Source organism: Salvelinus fontinalis, chromosome 3, assembly GCF_029448725.1.
Source record: "Salvelinus fontinalis isolate EN_2023a chromosome 3, ASM2944872v1, whole genome shotgun sequence".
NCBI classification, from domain to species: Eukaryota; Metazoa; Chordata; class Actinopteri; order Salmoniformes; family Salmonidae; genus Salvelinus; species Salvelinus fontinalis.
In genome coordinates this window covers 12,404,062-12,425,334 of record NC_074667.1, presented here as the reverse complement: position 1 = coordinate 12,425,334, position 21,273 = coordinate 12,404,062, and the positions used below count along the sequence as shown (strand labels likewise).

The window sequence follows — 21,273 nt, the reverse complement described above, 5'->3', positions numbered from 1 at the left end:
GTTTACGTGAAACGTTACATACACTGCTGGACAAGATGGAAACGGACACAGTGACAGTGCGCACCGAGGAAGAGAGATCATGGACGGACAGAACTGAAACTTCACTGCTTGACATGTATGATGAAATCCTGGTATGAGAATGAAACGACTGAACAAATGTACAATGAAACAGCACAGCAAGTAAGTGAAAGAAATAGGTTTTGATTATGTTTTACTGGTAATGGGGACATACGTAAATTCCAACAAAATAACTTTTTGGTGTATGTGTCTGTGTGCAACCTTTTATTTAAGTAGGTAAGTCAGTTAAGAAAAATTCTTATTTACAATGACAGCCTACCCTGGCCAAACCCGGATGATGCTGGGCCAATTGTGGGCCGCCCTATGGGACTCCCAATCACGGCCGGATGTGATACAGCCTGGATTCGAACCAGGGACTGTAGTGATGCCTCTTGTACTGAGATGCAGTGCCGTATACCGCTGCGTCCGTGTGTGTAACTATTTAACTCTACTAGAATGCATAAAAGGCCACAAAAGGACATGTCAGGACATGTTAGCCATCACATCAATCAAATTATGACGGTACTGCCGTACTCAGTGTTCATGTCACCGATTGAGCATGTTTGGAATGCTCTGGATCGATGTGTACGACAGCTTGTTCCAGTTCCCGCCAATATCCAGCAACTTCGCACAGCCATTAAAGAGGAGTGGGACAGCATTCCACAGGCCACAATCAACAGCCTGATCAACTCTATGTGAAGTAGATGTTGCACTGCATGAGGCAAATTCACCAGATACTGATTGGTTTTCTGATCTACGCCCCTACCTTTTTTTTAAGGTACCTTTGACCAACAGATTCATATCTGTATTCCCAGTCATGTGAAATCCATAGATTAGGGCCTAATGAATTTATTTCAGTTGACTGATTTTTTTTTTTCTTTATATGAACTGTAACTCAGTAAAATCTTTGACATTGTTGCATTTTTTATTTTTGTTCAGCGTACGTAGCGCATTACTTTTGTCCAGAGCCCTATGGGCCTGTGCCATTTGAGACTGGGCCAACATGTATGAATCAAGACCGGGTTTTCGTGCTGTGCCAATTTTCTTGGGACATTCCAAGGTAGTCGTTGGGTTGGTTGGTGAACTCTTGTGTTGAGAACTTGAGACTTGCCAAATCATGTTTTAACAGGAATCAAGCAGGGTGAAAGAGAGAACATTATCCATAGTTTTGTACTGTATGTGCGTTAGGAACATTTCTGGGATCGTTTATTTTAGCTCATGAAACATGGGACCAACACTTTACATGTTGTGTTTATATATTTGTTCAGAGTAGGAAATATGATGCCTTTTGGGGCTTGGCTAGTTCAAAGCTAATGATCTCTGTAGTCATGACCTAATGGGCTTGTTAAATTAATCAATGTTGTCTATTAATGTTATGTTTTGTGCGGACCCCTGGAAGAGTAGCTGCTGCTTTCGCAACCGCTAGCGGGGATCCCAAAAAAAATACTAATACCAGTGTTATTGATTTCAATCGGCCACTGGCTTAGTCAATGCAGCTCATATCCACCAGCAATTTTTTTAACATATTTAACTGTAGCAAAGTAGCAGTAAATTGGGATGAAGTTGGACACGTTAGCAGCGACTGGTCCCAAATGCAATGGGAAGTTTGCACTCAGAATATTGGGTTAATACTATATTCTGACGTTTAAATCAAGCAAGAAAGAGTTGGAACGAGGCTATACCAGTTTGGAAATGGACATATCAATTAGTGAGGTTTGAGGAAAAATGTATTGGGCAGTGAAAAATCTCAAAATACCTAACTCTTAAAATGCAGTCCATCTGCCAAATCTCAACTTAACTCTCCCATTGACTTACAGTATAGCCTATTTGGCAAGAAAGAGGATTGACACTTTTTACATTAGATGCACTTAATAACACAGTAACAACACTTACTCATGCTCTTACAGTATAATGTAAGTACATGAACTTTACTGTTTTAAGATTGTTATGTAAGACGCTGAATTGCTAATGTGTCTTTTGATTTATTCTATCAGGAGCTGCTCGGAGATGTACCGCGTCCCCGTGGTGGAGTACAAGACCACCACGGCTGCCGGCTGGCACCGCGTCTCGACCGCCCCGGGTGGCGGCCCGTCCATGTCCCGGGGCTCCCCCACACAGGGCCCCAGCCCTGGGCAGCAGATGTTCCACTACGCCCAGGGGGCCATCTCCCGCAGCACCTCCTTCGACAGGAAGCAACAGGACGGGACCAGGTACACCTCAGCACCCACCCCCATCTTCATTGACTCATAGTTCCTAGTTCAAACGCCCTAGATCAGAGGTACTCAAATTTTAGCCTGGAGGGTCAAAGTGCTGCAGGTTTTCTTTTCGAACAGAATAAACTCATTGTCATTGGTTGGTTAGAGATTCCACTCACGAGCACTGTCTTAGAGCGAAGAATTTACATCAACAGTACTTGGAGACCAGCAGTACTTGGAGACCAAAATCTGGAGACCAGATTTGAGTATCCCTGCCTTTGACACTCATAATCATGCTCAAAGTGTGTCACCAAAAGAAACTTGAGGTACACTACCGTTCAACAGTTTGGGGTCACTTAGAAATGTCCTTGTTTTTGAAATAAAATAAAATGTTTTGTCCATTTAAAATATGTAGACATTGTCAATGTTGTAAATGACTATTGTAGCTGGAAACGGATGATTTTTAATGGAATATCTACAGAGGCGTACAGAGGCCAATTATCAGCAACCATCACTCCTAGGCTTCTAGGCAGAGTTGCAAAGAAAAAGCCATATCTCAGACTGGCCAATAATAAAAGATTAAGATGGGCAAAAGAACACAGACACTGGACAGAGGAACTCTGCATAGAAGGCCAGCATCTCGGAGTCACCTCTTCACTGTTGACGTTGAGACTGGTGTTTTGCGGGTACTATTTAATGAAGCTGCCAGTTGAGGACATGTGAGGTGTCTGTTTCTCAAACTAGACACACTAATGTACTTGTCCTCTTGCTCAGTTGTGCACCGGGGCCTCCATCTCCTCTTTCTATTCTGGTTAGAGACAGTTTGCGCTGTTCTGTGAAGGGAGTAGTACACAGCGTTATATGAGATCTTCAGTTTCTTGGCAATTTCTCGCATGGAATAGCTTTAATTTCTCAGAACAAGATTAGACTGCTGAGTTTCAGAAGAAAGTTCTTTGTTTCTGGCCATTTTGACCCTGTAATCGAACCCACAAATGCTGATGTTCCAGATACTCAACTAGTCTAAAGAAGGCCAGTTTTATTGCTTCTTTAATCAGAACAACAGTTTTCAGCTATGCTAACATAATTGCAAAAGGGTTTCTAATTTAAAATGATAAACTTGGATTAGCTAACACAATGTGCCATTGGAACACAGGAATGATGGTTTCTGATAATGGGCCTCTATACGCCTATGTAGATATTCCATAAAAAATCTGCCGTTTCCAGCTACAATAGTCATTTACAACATTAACAATGTTTACACTGTATTTCTGATCAATTTGATGTTTATTTTAATGGACAAAAAAATGTGCTTTTCTTTCAAAAACGAGGACATTTCTAAGTGACCCCAAACTTTTGAATGGTAGTGTAAATTACATCAAACATGCTTCCTTGCTTGGCATAAAGATTCAGTCAGATTTCATATACATATACAGATTTGCTGACCAATCATGTCTGACTCCTCCCAAGGACCTGTACTAATAATTGAATAGGACTCATTGCTGACCTGTTTTTGTTAGTGAAATTGTATAATTTTCCCGACGGACATAATGGCACCTCTATCCTTAGTATCACTGACACTGCACGACATTAGCATAGGCCGTGCATAATGAGGTCAAGGTTTTTGTAATGTGATTAGCATAAAATTAAGTGGCAAATACATGACTGGGAAACTGAGACTGCTCTGCAGGGAAGAAAAACAAGATGGGGGAAGGGGCATGTTCATTAGGGAAAGCAACTGAGTGTTTTAAAACGATTTGCAATGGAAAACAGGAATGAGCTTTTGTTATTTGACAAGTCTAGGTAAACCATCCCTGTTTGTCTGTTTTCTACCGTTGATCCCTAATGAACTCGACCCAACTCTAATTCCAACTCTAACATACTGTAGCTACTATACTTAAAGCAGTGTTTCTCACAGACATTGCTTCAGATGGCATTTGCACACACAAAAAAAGTGGGTACCAGAACTAGAAAAAACAACTGAATCAATGCTGAATGTAGATGATAAGCACTCTTTGGCACTTGATATAATACTAACAGAAAAACAAACAGAAGAGACTAAGGTTTTTCCTAGTTTTTTTGTTTTTGCCCTTATGTTTGGTCATGTTTTATGGATGATTTTTTCTGGCTACAGAGTATTTATCAGAATTTGTATTATGAAATGTTTCATTTTGTTGGCACTAATATCACTCCATAAGCATCTACTTTTTCACTCTGTCTATGAGGATCGACCTCCCATGTTACTGAACTTGGCACACAGCATGGAAGATGGTGAGGGGTTGAGGGCGGGGGGCTGTGGGGTTAGCTAGCAGGGCGTCAAGGCATGTGAATGTTTTATTGAGCTCCTGAGTGTTGAGGCTCTTGTTTGCAGCCTTGCACTGCCCCTCTGTTGTGGTCTGTCCTCGTTCGCCTGTGCGCGCACGCGCACACACACACACACACACACACACACACACACACAGCGACAGTAAGGCTACCTCAGCACTGGTCTTTCGGGTAGTGTTGCATTACATGTCAGCTATGCAAGGGTGCATCAGGTTGAACGCGCGTGTGTGTCCATGCCATGCGCGTGTGTGGTGTTTCATCTAATCAGTGTGTGCATGTCCTTTTACAACTGTGTGACAGCTGTGTGTGTGTGCATGCAAGCATACCGGTATGTTTGTGTATATGTGGGAGTAGTGCATTTTTGTGGGATGAGTTTGACCTTTAGTAAAAAGAAAAGCACAGCCTGATGGCTGTCATTTTTCCTTATCGTGGCGGAAAATTGAGATGAAGTGATTCCCTTCTAGTCAATGGTTTCACAGGAATGATTCTGGCATAGATTGTCCTCTCAGGAGTCAAAACTCTATTTTCAGATTGGAGTGTCCTTGTAAATGTCTGTATGAAAGACGTTACAAGTCTACACTGAGTGTACAAAAAAATATTGTGAACACTTGCTCTTTCCATGACATGGACTGACCAGGTGAATCCATGTGAAAGCTATGTTCCCTTATTGACACAACTGTGGGCAGCATTGGAGTCAAAATGGGCGAGCATCCGGTTTCTGGGTTATGATTCACGTGACATTACATTTCCCGCACCCTTTTACCATACCGTATTTGTCATATGTGACACTTTGTCTGGGTTCTACAGAGAAAACAGACGCGATAGACTCCGAGGTAGTACAATGGAACCCTTACGGTGACATGTTTTCCTAAGGGGAAACAAGACATGGAGACACTGCATGTGTTTGTGCGGGGGTTGTTTGAATTCAAACACTTTGTGGCTTCCACTCCTAGTTGGAGCTTCGCCAGCTAATTAAGAGGGAGTGGGACTCAATTTGCAGCTGCCAACGCCTTGCGAAGCAGGCCTGCTCCAAAGCTGCTGAATATGCACAATTATCCTCCCTTTCACACCACCTCATCCCTTACTCCCCGCCCTACAAGATATACCCTCTGTTACGCTCGCTTACCCATTGCACATTTACGATCCCATCTCAGCTTTTCCATACGATCCGGGATTCTGTGTTTTTTTTTCCGGGGGGCTCAGCGTTCCTCCCGGGCCGGCGGGAGAGTCGAGTTTCACGAGTCGGAGGCTCGAGCGTCTCCCACTCTCACGGAGGCTTGGAACAGTCTGTTCAGGCTAAGAATAACGCCTTGCCTAACTGCGGACTTACGCTATGTGTTCCCCTAGTATTTCCCCAGACACTCTTCATAAATGGATGAGATTCTAGTAGTCCAGTTGCTCTTTATCGTCACTGTCTAATGGTTGACCTACTATTTGTATTGTCAGTGTCGAACAATAAAAAAGAAAACCTCTTATCTACACTGTGTAATTTGACCTTTGGCACAATGCACATGAGGATACACAAAACAAACAGACATCAGGAGCACATGTATCATATGTCCAGACTAGGTGAGGAGTTGTATTGACGTGAAGGCTCTTTGAGAATAACATGAGTGATAAGATGGTCGTTTAGCAGATGTGTTTATCCAAAGTGACCCACCCAGTGGGCAATTTAGTTTTGTCTGCTAGGTACAGTCAAAATGTTTCCTTAGATCTGGAGTGTGTGGCCCTTTTTGAGAATCCAACTAACAACTAACCCTTTCCATTCAACAGGGCCATTGAAGCTGTAGCCTACAGGTGGGGCACTTTGGCGGTCGAGGCCCGTTTTGGTTAAACGTCCCCTAAACGTTCTTTTGTGGTTTTCAGGGTACTGCAGGAATATGAGATATCCCCTACGGCCTCCTGTAGCAGTCGGGAACCTGGACAACTGTACTGCAGCTCCCCCAGCAACCAGTCCACGTCCAGTGACCCCGGACCCTGTGGCACCTGGTCCCAGAAGGCTGGATGCATTAACGGGTAAGTGCATTAGGGCACAGCGCTGCAATGCACATTTTATGACAGCTATGGTGTATATTTTAGGACCACTATGGTGTACATTTTAAGACACTCTCAACCTCATGCCTCGGCCACTCGATGGAGAGTTACACACACAGCAGACTGGGTTTGAGTACAATAATATTCAAATACTGTATCTGCGCTTGATTGAGCTTGTCTGCGGCAATGGTGCCGATGGAATAGTACCAAAAGTAGAGACCCCGCCCACCTATCAGTTTAAAGGGATAGTTCAGTCCAAAATCAAAGTTTGATAGATGTTTACGTTCCTCAAAATAATCCAAGTCCATATTTGATGGCATCTGTTGGCGAAATCTACAGACCCCAAGCACAAATGAATGGGAGAGATGGTTGTCGTCTAATAAGGTGCTTTTCTTTGCTCCTAGATTAGATCGACTTTATTATCCCAACAGGGGGATATTCATTTGGACATGTGCTTAAAAAGACAAAGTACATAATACATAGAAACGCAGCATAATGCTCAATTAAAAATCAGATGAAAAGTGCAACAGTCTACGTATTTACATCGAAAGTTCAATTCATATGTACACTCCTATCAACCCTCTTAAACCAGACTATCCCCTCCTGTGCATAGACGGCACATAATCTATACAGAAAGAGGACCATAATCATAATACTATGGTCATTTAGCATTTTTATCCAAAGCGATTTTCATAACTGTTCAGCATTCACCGTGACCAATAGTGTATCTGAATCAATCAACTTCAATCCCAGTTATTTTAAAAGCACGTTTTACCTCCGCCATTGTCACAAAGTGCTATACATATATTCAGCATAGTGTATAGATTCAATACAGTGACCCATATATTCAGTATATGTAGTAGGACCAGTCGTGTGTCATATGATAGGCCGTCTCCTCTATCTAGGACAGAACAATGCCATTACCACCACCCCCCCCCCCCCCCCCCCCCCCCCATCCTGGTTCTTCCAGGACCCCATTCCTTGACCTTCTGCAGTCCAGACAAGTCTATAGTCGCCAGGCCAGAGGCCCCAGCCGGACCCCGGCTCTCAGGTTGCAAGGCATTCCTTCAATATCCCCACAGCATCCAGACACATTGTGGAACTGTGTCTGAGCAGCCACAGTTTAACGGATACTGTTACACACCAAGGGAAAGGTTTGAAATAGCTCAGTGTGACTAGCCAAGTGGTGAGGAACAGTGAAACAATGGCCAGTGGTGCGAAAAGCAGGAAGTGGGGTGGATAAGGATTACAATGCACTTTAAAGGTTCCAATGCAAATCAATGGCATTGAGGATGCTGTGGGAGAAGATTCATTTAAATTATTTTCACAATTGTAATGTTTGGGAGCCATGATATGCTGGTTAGCGTTCTCTTTTCCCTATGAGGCATGAGTTTAGGACAACAATTCTCATTTGACATACTTATTGCATTGAAAGTTGATACAGTTGTGATTAGGTGAGGCATGGGTAGGCAACCCTGTTCTTGGAGTGCTGGCAGATACTGCGGGATTTTGCTCCAACTAGGTACCACACCTAACCAACTGAGGTAATTGGTCAGTTAAATGGTTGCCTAAATTCAAAACACCTGGTCTCCCAGGTCGGTTACATCAAAAACAGGAAGTGCCTACGTCACTCCAGGACCAGGGTTGCCAACCCCTGTGGTAGGAACTGGCAGCTCTAGGATCATGCAGGTGTGGGTCAGTTGAGAAAAAAAAATGAGTCTGTTCGGGCGACAACAAAACAAATGGCTGACCTGACACTGACTGATTGTCTTCATGGTTAGAATGTTCAACAAAGACGTCATATCTTGCCTCCCTCTTTTGAAGTTTTCAACCAGTTTGCTGATACCTCTAGCTTTATGTCCTATTCTTCTTTCGTGCACCTGTAGATGCCAGTCCCCTGCACTGCACCTGGACCAGCCGAGCGACAAGGAGGGAGAGGGCCGGAGAGAGGGGGAGCCCAAGCTGGAGAGGACCAAGTCTGCAGGTATGTGTTACTCTTCTTCATCACCAGCGTCGTCATCATCACCGTCATAAGCATCATCACGTAATCACCAATATCATCAACTGTGCTATGAAAGAGACAGTCAGTAGAAATGCAGCAAAAAGGTCCGCTGGAGACAGACAAAACAGAAAGCAATATTAACTGTCATTCTTACAGATTCAAGATTGTCATTGACATTTAAGTTTTACCAAACGTGTCATGTTGTGATGTCAACAAATGACAGATGTGCTTTCATAGCCTGTACCTTAAAATATAATTACTAAATAATTGCCATTCCAATTCATTTTTTGAGAATTTCAGGAACTGCATTGAATAAATGGCAGTAATGGCAACTAGGGTCATATTCATTAGTTCACACTGTAGTAAAAGGTTTTGCAATGGGAAATGAAAACAAGCGTTTCTTATTGGACACATTCAGGTAGTCCCTCCCCACTTTAATCTGTTTGCTTCCATTTGGTTCGTAGTGAATATGACCCAGTTCAAGTCCTATATATACACTGCTCAAAAAAATAAAGGGAACACTTAAACAACACAATGTAACTCCAAGTCAATCACACTTCTGTGAAATCAAACTGTCCACTTAGGAAGCAACACTGATTGACAATAAATTTCACATGCTGTTGTGCAAATGGAATAGACAAAAGGTGGAAATTATAGGCAATTAGCAAGACACCCCCCAAAACAGGAGTGATTCTGCAGGTGGTGACCACAGACCACTTCTCAGTTCCTATGCTTCCTGGCTGATGTTTTGGTCACTTTTGAATGCTGGCGGTGCTCTCACTCTAGTGGTAGCATGAGACAGAGTCTACAACCCACACAAGTGGCTCAGGTAGTGCAGTTCATCCAGGATGGCACATCAATGCGAACTGTGGCAAAAAGGTTTGCTGTGTCTGTCAGCGTAGTGTCCAGAGCATGCAGGCGCTACCAGGAGACAGGCCAGTACATCAGGAGACGTGGAGGAGGCCGTAGGAGGGCAACAACCCAGCAGCAGGACCGCTACCTCCGCCTTAGTGCAAGGAGGTGCACTGCCAGCGCCCTGCAAAATGACCTCCAGCAGGCCACAAATGTGCATGTGTCTGCTCAAACGGTCAGAAACAGACTCCATGAGGGTGGTATGAGGGCCCGACGTCCACAGGTGGGGGTTGTGCTTACAGCCCAACACCGTGCAGGACGTTTGGCATTTGCCAGAGAACACCAAGATTGGCAAATTCGCCACTGGCGCCCTGTGCTCTTCACAGATGAAAGCAGGTTCACACTGAGCAGATGAGCACATGTGACAGACGCGACAGAGTCTGGAGACGCCGTGGAGAACGTTCTGCTGCCTGCAACATCCTCCAGCATGACCGGTTTGGCGATGGGTCAGTCATGGTGTGGGGTGGCATTTCTTTGTGGGGCCGCACAGCCCTCCATGTACTCGCCAGAGGTAGCCTGACTGCCAATAGGTACCGAGATGAGATCCTCAGACCCCTTGTGAGACCATATGCTGACACATGCACATTTGTGGCCTGCTGGAGGTCATTTTGCAGGGCTCTGGCAGTGCACCTCCTTGCACTAAGGCGGAGGTAGCGGTCCTGCTGCTGGGTTGTTGCCCTCCTACGGCCTCCTCCACATCTCCTGATGTACTGGCCTGTCTCCTGGTAGCGCCTGCATGCTCTGGACACTACGCCGACAGACACAGCAAACCTTTTTGCCACAGTTCGCATTGATGTGCCATCCTGGATGAACTGCACTACCTGAGCCACTTGTGTGGGTTGTAGACTCTGTCTCATGCTACCACTAGAGTGAGAGCACCGCCAGCATTCAAAAGTGACCAAAACATCAGCCAGGAAGCATAGGAACTGAGAAGTGGTCTGTGGTCACCACCTGCAGAATCACTCCTGTTTTGGGGGGTGTCTTGCTAATTGCCTATAATTTCCACCTTTTGTCTATTCCATTTGCACAACAGCATGTGAAATTTATTGTCAATCAGTGTTGCTTCCTAAGTGGACAGTTTGATTTCACAGAAGTGTGATTGACTTGGAGTTACATTGTGTTGTTTAAGTGTTCCCTTTATTTTTTTGAGCAGTGTATATATATGAAGAGTTGACCTGACATCAATTCTAATGGACAGTATCGTAGAAATTGTACCACAAGTATTTTAATGAGATAGATTTCATTAAGATATAATTATCACAAATTGTCTTCCTCTTTTGCAGAGGCCAAGTGGCACCATCCCTCCACGAAGATTCTGAACATGAGGGAGAGAAGCCAGCCGAGACAAGGAGCAAAGGACTCCCCCAATAAATACCAACATGTGAGTACTCATACTTGGAAAGAGTTAGTTATTTTAATGTTTAATGAGGGTTGCCAGGTTGACTTTGATTTTACAATGTAATGCTTTTTTCTTGTCATGTTGCATTTGGGTTAGTTTGTTGCGTCTGTCATGTCATGCAGTAGCCTACTTTTGAGTGTCAATGGGAAGTATGTCTTGTAACACTGTTTCAGGACAAAATCAGTTAGTTGTAAGACCTTTTAAATAAATAAATCATATGTTTCATTGGTTTCATATGAAACCAATGACAAAACATCATGGCCATTTGGTGAATATATCCCATAGGACTTTGTCTCGTCAATCGACAAAGGCTTTGGTTGACCTACCTATGCGCTCCCAGAGCACCTTATCCCCTACTAGCAACATGCATGGTCGGTTTGGACTGCAACACGACACCCTTGACAGATGGGCCATGATACCGTACATATTGTCATCTGATCTTTAGGGTCGCACCTAGCAGTAGAGAACGGCTCGGTTACCCATACAGCCCCAAGCCTACACAGTACCATGGTGTGTAGCGCTATGCCTGCAGGGATCGAGGCCCGCCTCCTCTCGTCCTTGACGGATCAGGCTAGATTAGTTCAGCTTACCCTTGTCGGTGGTGACGTTTTTGCTGTCGCTTTGGATTTATTCTCCTGTACTACCCCCCCCACCTAATCTGAAATCAATTGAAATGTGTATTGAAAGTAATTGCGACGCATGGTGAATATCGATTCATGGCATTATTTTTTTCATAAATATTACTATGAATGAGGAAGCATCCCAACAATTGTCCCTGGAAAAATATTGCAACGTTTGAAGCTTGAGGGGATGCTGCGGCTTTTGCTGATGAACAGGAAGAGGGGTAGAATGTATTTGTCTCCCTATGCAGAGCGCATTAAAGTTTCATATGCACTGTAAAGGCTGCCAAACATTCCCAGGGTCTCAATTCCCTAATGCAAAAGTTTTAAGCGGTTAATATATTCCCGAACCGGTGAATAAACCCACAATGTGTTTTTCCGCTATATCTGAGATTTGATTGAATTGTGGCATAAGGATACATAGCTTATGTATCATCGTTTTTTAATGTATACTAGTTGCCGAAATCCTTGTTTCCTCAATTACTCTCAAAGCTCATTGGATATCTGAGGGAGGGGTCTTGGATCCTTTACTCCAATGCGCTTTGAGAGGAACTGAGGAAACAAGGACGGAGGAAGCAAGGATTTGACTGTTAATTTTCAGACACAAATGATTGCCGCTAACCACTAACTATTGTTGTGTTTGATCTCCCAGTCTGGCTCCAGTCACTCCAGCAGCAACACTCTCTCCAGCAATGCCTCCAGTGGCAGCAGCGACGACAAGCGCTTCGGCTCGGGCGATCCCATGGACCCCGATGCCCTGGGCCTCATCTACATCAAGGGCGCGTCCACCGACAGCGGCATCGACACGGTGACTTGCATGCCCCCGCCGCCTCCCCCTCTACCTGGCTGCAGCGGAGGCGGCGTACCGGGGGTCTCGGCCGGCCGACCAGTCCCCCAGGATGCCCGAGGGGAGCAGTGGGTAGTGGAGTACTCCGGAACGGGGGGCTACCACGGAGCGGGGACGCCGGAAGAAGGGTTGACGTCTCAAGGCTACAGCACCCAGGCCACTTCGGCTGGGCACGTCACGGATGGGAGCCTGGGCGACCTGAGTGAGATTTCCTCCATGTCCAGGTAAGGTGTAACTCCAAGTTAAAGTTCCCCTAAGTACAGATCTAGGATCAGCTTCCCATCCCCTAGTCCATTAGTGAGGAAACCGCAAAACTGACCTACGATCAGCGTCTATGGGTAACTTCACCCTACACCAAGAGGCTGACTGGATCCCTTTTGTCTGACCAGTGCTTGAATTGTGGCCACGGCTCACCGATACAGAGTACCAGCATCTGAAATGTTGTTCTGCTTGATTATCGGATTATATTGTAGAATATTGACTCTAAAATGAACCCTGGTACTGTACAATTGAAATCAGTTCTGGTACCTTTTTCATTTCAATTCAACCACTCCCAATGACACTTCATAATGTGAGGTCAAACTGCGCCTGTTTTCAATGTCTGTCATTATTGGATGCGAGTTATTTTTGCTCTAGGCATGTACACACATTACACATTGGCACGATGAGTAAGCAGGGACGGACTGGGACAAAAAACGTCCCTGGACTTTGACCTAGACTGGCCCACCACATCCAGCCTGCGGATATTCCACTGCCGACACACACGTGTACACACACCAGGCCCTAATACCACCCCCTGCATCACAGCTACTGTACACAAATGCAGTACTATAGTGGTACAGAACTCGTAGACTGTTATAAGAGTTCTACAGGACACATCCTGAATTGTCATGATTGAACAACATCCCATCATCTGAAGCCGAGCGTAAAACAGAGAATGTATAATAGCTAGAATACTCAGCGAGACCGAGCACTGGCTGGCTTCACTATGTCAAAGTATTAGACAACACTACTACACAGTGAACCAGTAAAAAAGACACCTGCATTTTGGGTGTAAAGTGAATGGTAAGTAAGCAAGTTAGAGACAAATGTCCTTGGCGAACTTATTAGAAGAGTAGTTTTCTCAGCAGCTCACTTTCCTCTAGCTCAGCACACACATTCAGTTGTATTCATAGTTTTAGCTACAGATTTATAAATATAGCAACGTAGTGAAACAATAGCTTTTATAGTCGGAATTAATCATCATAAAATTAGTAAATAAAAGGCGGCTGTGCTGTGTCAAAGGCTGACTTTACAAGCATTTCACTACACCCGCAATAACATCTGCTACATGTGTTTGTTTGAAGCCCTACTATTGTCATTAGTCAAATCCCAATTTATTGGTCGCATACACATAAGTACATAGTAAAAAATATGATTAAAATATGAAATATAATATGTTGTAGTTCCTATTCAACTAAAGTTGAGGAATAGGGCTTGAAATGACTATGGCTGGCATGCACATTAATCAAGAAACTGTCTGACTGGCATCATGTTACTGGTATAGTTAGTTAGTTAGCCTAGTTAGTTTGCCCAATATTGATGTTGTGTTATCCATGTCTCCCTCCCTGCCCTGGATCCCCTTTGCCTACCGCTTCGGCTGCACTGACTTTTGCTTGTGCTATGCTCACAATCGTCGGCTATGCTGTCACTGTCCTTTACTTCTGCTAGAACTCTTTGTCCAGGGCCTGTGGCATCCCCCTTGGCATGGGCTACATGCACGTTGACGTTACCACTAGCACTAGTAGCAGCGCTACTGAATAAGTCGGTTCATTTCCTACATTTGGCTGCATCTGACTCAAGGGACTTTTTTTTTGTCTCTTGACTTTCCGGTCCCACCTTAGCGTTTTCTTTTGTGTGTGGTAAGGGTGTTGTGGTGTTACTTTTCCATGTTGATTTGAGAGTTTTCCTAAGCGGACTTCTCTTTATAGCTAGCTCAACTTCTCGTGAACGGGAGCCTCTGCTCCCTCTAGTTTTTCTCCGTGCTACTTGGTTCACTCTCACTTATGACTCTCTGGTTCATTCGTATACTGTCTGGGCTGTGTTCGCGAAAGGAAATGTTTGGAACGTTGCGGATAGTAATGTAATAAATAGAGCTGGCATGATTCCCCTGTAGTGTTAGCCATTTTGGTCCTCCAGATGGCTAGTCCACTACTGTAAGGTTAAATAGGTAATTGTTGCAAGGCTGTGCCTGCACAATAAAAATGTTTATTCACATAGACACCGGACACATCAGCATCGATAATGACGCAGCTAAAGTAGCCAGCTACTAAGCAAAAAAACCCCATGTCGTCATCGTCACAGGATCTCCCCACCGGATTCCCAATCCATTATTTTTGTACTTCCTCTCCAAGCTTGTGCACAGTAGCCTGGAGTCAAGGTTACCTTTCTAACATTTCATGTCCTTCGTTTTTGAGTTAGACCGAATCTAACAGAGTTTACAGTTTCCTGCCCTCCATTTCGGGGTCAGACGGGATGAGCCCAACTCTGCAGTTTCCTGCTGGGCTAGGCTGAGAGGTGACACCAGTACCTCCATTTTTGGGTCAGATGGGACTAAATATAGTCTTAATTTTCATGCTGTTTCAGTCTGAGTGGTGACGTCACGTTCTCCATTTTAGGTCATGGAAGTACTCTACTGAGCAAAGTATTTGTCATTTACACGACTGCGTGGTGTGGCTCTGTGCTTATGGTGTGCTAGTATACGGGGAGGGTAAAGGGGAAAGTGTTCTGGGAGACGATTGGTTGGTAGATTAAACCGATTTAAACAAATGCCCGTGCGCTGGGTGTTTCTCCCGGCTTCTCTGTATTGGCTAATGAAGGCCGAGTTGGATGTGTTGGTCCACCAGACGTGCATTTGGGGCGAAAGTGTCTGGGAAGAAGATTATGCTAAAAGGTGATGACCGGTCTGCCATGTTGTGGCAGGCTCACTGTGGCCATGGCATGATCCTGCCTCCCCCGCAGTGGGCACAATGCAGAAATTTAATGAGGTGTGACACATTTGCCCTTCGCTGCCAGCGGCACCAGTGCAGTGTCATCATGCCCCAATTGGTAGCATCACTATGTTGTCCGCATAGGCAGGGTTGGCATGAATTCTGCTGTAGTAGGCTAGTGGAGTCATATGAGATGGGATCAAAACCTGCTCCGAGAACCACACAGTGCCCATCGTGAGGAGAACCACTGATATGGGTAGCAGGGTTTGGGTCAGTTCAATTCAGGAGGGGAATTATCCCTCCTGATTATCCCATGACTTGACTGATATAAAATGGACTGACCCCAAACCGTGGATTTTTGGTAGCCACTCATATTTGACGTAATTGGCCAACTGTGATCACGTGTTTCTGTCTCTGTTTCCTTAGTGGCTCACGGCACTCTGGCAGCCCCTCGGAACGTGGTCTTAAGACCTCCACCTCGGTTGACTCTTCCAAAGTCTACATCGTCTCCTCCGGCGGCATGGTGACAGGGGTGGGGCTTAATGCTGCCGTCCACGCCCGCCAATCACCAGGCAAAGAGTATCTGATTGGCTGGAAGAAAGCCGAGGATGGCTCTCCAATGGAGGATCTGGGCAGGCCAAAAGACTACAGGTGAGTAAATAAGCAGTGTTTTGTGGAGTTGTATTCTTACTTGGACATACAACTTGCTCCTAGAGCGCTGTCAATATGTTCTACAGCATCCTAATAGTTGCCGGTGGCACACATCCTTTTCCTCCCTCCCACTAACAAGTTTCCAGCCTCGACTCCCAGTAAACCGTTGAAATATAGCCCGTCGTCCTATTTTAATAAAGAAGCCACAAGTAGGTACGCTTATCAACTTTACTAGTACTTTCCTGCTAACCTTTGGCCAGGTTGACCTCGCAAGCGAGGCTTCGACCCTTTCTTCGTGAAGTTAACTGAACTGGAAAGAAAGATGGCGCGCTGACAAACTGTCTGCTTTGGTCCTGTTGAAAAGGTTGCAAGTCATACTGCCATATTAACCTACCCATTTTCGACAGGTTCTGATCAAAGGGGACAGCCATGTTAAAAGTAACCACTGATGACCTGATGCTCTGACAGAATCCTCTTGACACATGTCCTATCTTATTAATAAGTAGGAGTTGAAGCAGAGTCCTCGAGTACGGTCTCTCATTTAGCTAGTGTGAAGTGTCCATCGGCTGTGTGACCTTTTCTGTTCACAAAACAGCCCCCGTTGGGGGCATAGTTCCCCCAACATAAAAACAACATTTTAAATGGAAGGGACTGCACATAGCTAAAACAAAACAAGTTTGGATTGCTGCATCTACACTACAAGACCAGAAGTGGGTGGACACCTGCTCGTTGAACATTTCATTCCAAAATCATGGGAATTAATATGGAGTTGGTCTACCCTTTTGCTGCTATAACAGCCTCCACTCTTCTGGGAAGGCTTTCCACTAGATGTTGGAACATTGCTGCAGGGGACTTGCTTCCATTCAGCCACAGAGCATTAGTGAGGTTGGGCACTGATGTTGGGTGATTAGGCCGGGCTCGCAGTCGGCGTCCCAATTCATCCCAAAGGTGTTCGATGGGGTTGAAGTCAGGGCTCTGTGCAGGCCAGTCAAGTTCTTCCACACCAATCTTGACAAACCATTTCTTTATGGTCCTCGCTTTGTGCATGGGGGCGTTGTCATGCTGAAACAGGGATTTCCCCAAACTGTTTCCACAAAGTTGGAAGCACATAATCGCCTAGAATGTCATTGTATGCTGTAGAGTGAACGTTTCCCTTCACTGGAACTAAGGACCTTAGCCCGAACCATGAAAAACAGCCCCAGACGATTATTCCTCCCCCACCAAACTTTTAACACTATGCATTGGGGCAGGTCCGTTGTCCCAGCTTCCATCAATGTAATTGTCTGACTCTTTTTAAGTCCCCCATACATTTGTGGTATCCACATATATATATATATATATATATGTATATATATATATATATATATATATGTATATGTATATATATATATATATATATATATATATATATATATATATATATATATATATATATATATATATATATATATATATATATATATATATATATATATATATATATATATATATATAAAATGTATATATATATATATATATAAAATGTATGGGGGACTTAAAAAGAGGCAGACAATTACATTGATGGAAGCTGGGACAACTTCCATCAATGTAGTACCAGTCAAAAGTTTGGACACACCTACTCATTTCAGGGTTTTTCTTTATTTTGGCTATTTTCTACATTGTAGAATGAAAGTGAAGACATCAAAACTATGAAATAGCATGTATGGAATCAAGTAGTTACCAAAAAAGTGTTGAACAAATCAAAATATATTTTACATTTGAGATTCTTCAAAGTAGCCACCCTTTGCCTTGATGACAGCTTTGCACACTGTTGGCATTCTCTTAACCAGCTTCATGAGGTACTTACCTGGAATGCATTTCAATTAACAGGTGTGCCTTGTTAAAAGTTAATTTGTGGAATTAACTCTAATGAATTTATCCTCTGCGGCAGAGGTAACTCTGGGTCTTCCTTTCCTGTGGCGGTCCTCATGAGAGCCAGTTTCATCATAGCGCTTGATGGTTTTTGAGACTGCACTTGAAGAAACTTTCAAAGTTCTTGAAATGTTCCGTATTTACAGACCTTCATGTCTTAAAGTAATGATGGACTGTCATTTCTCTTTGATTTTTTTAGCTGTTCTTGCCATAATATGGACTTGATCTTTTACCAAATAGGGCTATCTTCTGTATAGCACCCCTACCTTGTCACAACACAACTGATTGTCTCAAACACATTAAGAAGGAAATAAATTCCACGTCCATTGGACTGCCAGATGGTGAAGCGTGAGTCATCACTCCAGAGAACGCATTTCTGAGAGCTTGACACCACTCCAGCCGATGCTTGACATTGCGCATGGTGATCTTAGCCTTGTGTGTGTCTGCTCGGCCAAGGAACCCCATTTTATGAAGCTCCAGGTGAACTGTTCTTCTGCTGACGTTGCTTCCAGAGGCAGTTTGGAGCTCGGTAGTGAGGGTTGCAATCGAGGATAGACAATTTTTTACTCGCTACGCACTTCAGCACTCGGCGGTACTGTTCTGTGAGCTTGTGTGGCCTACCACTTCGCGGCTAAGCCGTTGTTGCTCCTTGACGTTTCCACTTCACAATAACAGCAACTTACAATTGACCGGGGCAGCTCCTAGCAGTGTCGAAATTTGACAAACTGACTTGTTGGAAAGGTGGCATCTTATGACGGTTCCAGGTTGAAAGTCATTGAGCTCTTCAGTAAAGCCAATTTACTGCCACTGTTTGTCTATGGAGATTGCATGGCTGTGTGCTCAAATTTTATAAACCTGTCAGCAACGGGTGTGGCTGAAATAGCTGAATCCACTCATTTGAAGTGGTATCCACATCGTTTTGTGTATATAGTGTAGGAGTAGCATTCATGGACATTCTTTTGCTGTTATATTATATCATGGCATGACAGGTTTCATTGTAATTGTTATGGTTGGTGGAGGATAACAAGAGTAGAGCAGAATTTTCATCCACACTTTACATCACGTTGGCCTTATTCCAAGGTAACTATGTAATTAGGTTGTACTAGGTATGCATGAACAAGTAGTTAGTGTACTTACCACTGCAGAGAAACGTTTAACACAAAAGTAACAGGTTTATTATATAGTCTGCTTTATAAGGCCAATGTTATTTGAGGTATGACCATATTTTCTTCCTAAGTAGCATAGACATTTTGACAGCTATATGCTTGCATATCAGCCACGTACAGCTTTTGTTTACATCTCAATGTACATTACCATTATTTCCCTCCTTTTTTCACTTGGGGTTTTCTACATCAGTGGAGTGGAAGGCGTATTGTCTTTCCTGCTAAAGACTCTAACACTGAGATCCAGGTACACTAGCTTTACGGAAGCCCGTTTGGTTCAATAAACCTCTATGTACGCTTTATTTTACATTCCTCTATTTACATAGTATTTACTAAGAAATGACATTGTACAATTGGGATTATATCATATTGACCTGTTTCTTTGAGATTCAAATCACCATTTGGTTGTGTGGAAGTCTCTTTAAGTTAAGTGCATCATTTCTTTATAAATATTGGGCGGAGCCCGGTTGAAATAGGGTGGTAAAATAAATCTGCCCACTTTGTCACTCGCATGGTGTCTGTACACAACGCAACCTGTGTCTTCCGTGACACCCCACCCCCACTCTGTGTGTTTGCCTGGAAACGGCTACTCCCCAAACTTAGATGCCCTCCAGTTGAAGAACTGTGATTGACTGGTTCCGAACACAGCGTATTGTAAAAGATTACTCCCCTGTGTGTGTGTGTGTGTGTGTGTGTGTGTGTGTGTGTGTGTGTGTGTGTGTGTGTGTGTGTGTGTGTGTGTGTGTGTGTGTGTGCGCGTGTGGAGAGTCAACCTTCAATAACCCTTTACAGTAGTTCTTGTAGTATCCTTCTTTCTTATGGCCATGCTTATTATTTTGTCTTTCCCAAAGAGCTGTGTAATGTACTGCCTGGTCTTACTTCTGTTAGCTTTATGCTTCTATTTTTGGTCTTACTGTTTTTGCTCTTACTGTTCAGTCTCCCACACGTGTCACTGCCCCCTCCTTTACCTCACCTCTTGTGGGCAAATCACAAATCACCCCCTGTTCCCCATGTAGTGTACCGCTTTTGACCAGGAATGGGGTGTTATTTTTAGACGCGTTCTTTGTCCAGGAGAGTCTGCCTTCCATCTACCCTTGTACAATTCACAAGAAACTTCAATTAAACTTATAAGCTCGTCTCTGATGCAACTTTCGTACCTTTGTTTTTGCCCCCATCTACACTCTCTCCCTGCCTGTTTTTCACCCCTCTCTCTCATTCTTCCCTCGTTTCTCCACCTCACTTTCTCTCTACCCTCACTTTCTCTCTACTCTCACTATATTCTCTACCTTACCATCTTTCTTCATTTATGCCTTTTTCTCTCTCAACCCTGTCTCACTTTCTTTTCTCTCCTCTTCGTCTCCCCCTCCCCCCCCCTCTCTCCATTGCATCCCCCATCCTCCCCTGGGGAGCAGGCTGCGGGCCATGCTGGGTGCAGACGGCCAGCTCCAGCAGGTCCAGCCCAGCCTGACCAGAGAGGCCTTCCTGAAGATGATGCTGCCCGACAGTCCCCCCGAGGAGGGGGGTTGTGGCAAGGTGAGCCACTGTTCCCTCTAGGTTTTTCTCCATACTACTTGGTTCACTATCACTCCCAACTCTCTGGTTCATTCGTATACTGTCTGGGCTGTGTTCAGTGAAAGGAAATGTCTGGAATGTTACCGATAGACATGTAATACATAGAGCTGACATGATTCTCTAGTGTAGTGTTCCTCGTTTCCTCCTCTGACAATGAGTGTCTTGCTTTAATTTCCTTCCCTCCTTCAGTCGGCTCCTTCCTCCGCTTGACATAATCCATTCAGGTTGCTTGTGATATTAAAAATCAAGGCTGGCACCGTTTTCAAATGAACTGAAATTAAAACCAAGGGTGGTTATAAGGCGCCAGACTCACGCTAACCTTTTCCTAGCACAGATTCCTTCCGCTTATCGAAAGGTTAATTTAGACGTCTCTCGTTCAATGCCACCGGCCATGGCGACTAGCGTCGGGGGGGAAAAGCCCACCCACTTGATGCAAAGGCTCTTGGGTAATTAGAAGAAGAAGAAAATGTGGCCAGGAAACAAGGGTGGAGGTGGAATGGGAAGGGAAGGGGTTGATACAAATGGATTTGATCTGGGAGCTAGCAAGCTCTTCAGACCTCTTTGTTCACTGATTGAAAAATACATCACAGGAACGAAAGAAAATGGCTGCCAGCAACAT

At 44.3% G+C, this 21,273-nt stretch overlaps 1 protein-coding gene across 3 annotated transcripts in view; it reads left to right on the top strand.

Moving 5' to 3' along the window:
• LOC129839115 (signal-induced proliferation-associated 1-like protein 2) overlaps nucleotides 1-21,273 on the top strand; it is a 99,548-nt gene that overhangs the window by 65,178 nt on the left and 13,097 nt on the right. For 2 of the 3 annotated variants that reach the window (XM_055906400.1, XM_055906385.1), the window contains exons 10-17: nucleotides 2,052-2,267; nucleotides 6,441-6,590; nucleotides 8,495-8,592; nucleotides 10,806-10,903; nucleotides 12,194-12,612; nucleotides 15,784-16,008; nucleotides 19,276-19,329; nucleotides 20,495-20,615. In XM_055906400.1, coding sequence (XP_055762375.1) covers nucleotides 2,052-2,267; nucleotides 6,441-6,590; nucleotides 8,495-8,592; nucleotides 10,806-10,903; nucleotides 12,194-12,612; nucleotides 15,784-16,008; nucleotides 19,276-19,329; nucleotides 20,495-20,615 — 1,381 coding nt within the window. The remainder of the gene's footprint in view (nucleotides 1-2,051; nucleotides 2,268-6,440; nucleotides 6,591-8,494; nucleotides 8,593-10,805; nucleotides 10,904-12,193; nucleotides 12,613-15,783; nucleotides 16,009-19,275; nucleotides 19,330-20,494; nucleotides 20,616-21,273) is intronic. The other variant, XM_055906391.1, reaches the window with a different exon arrangement.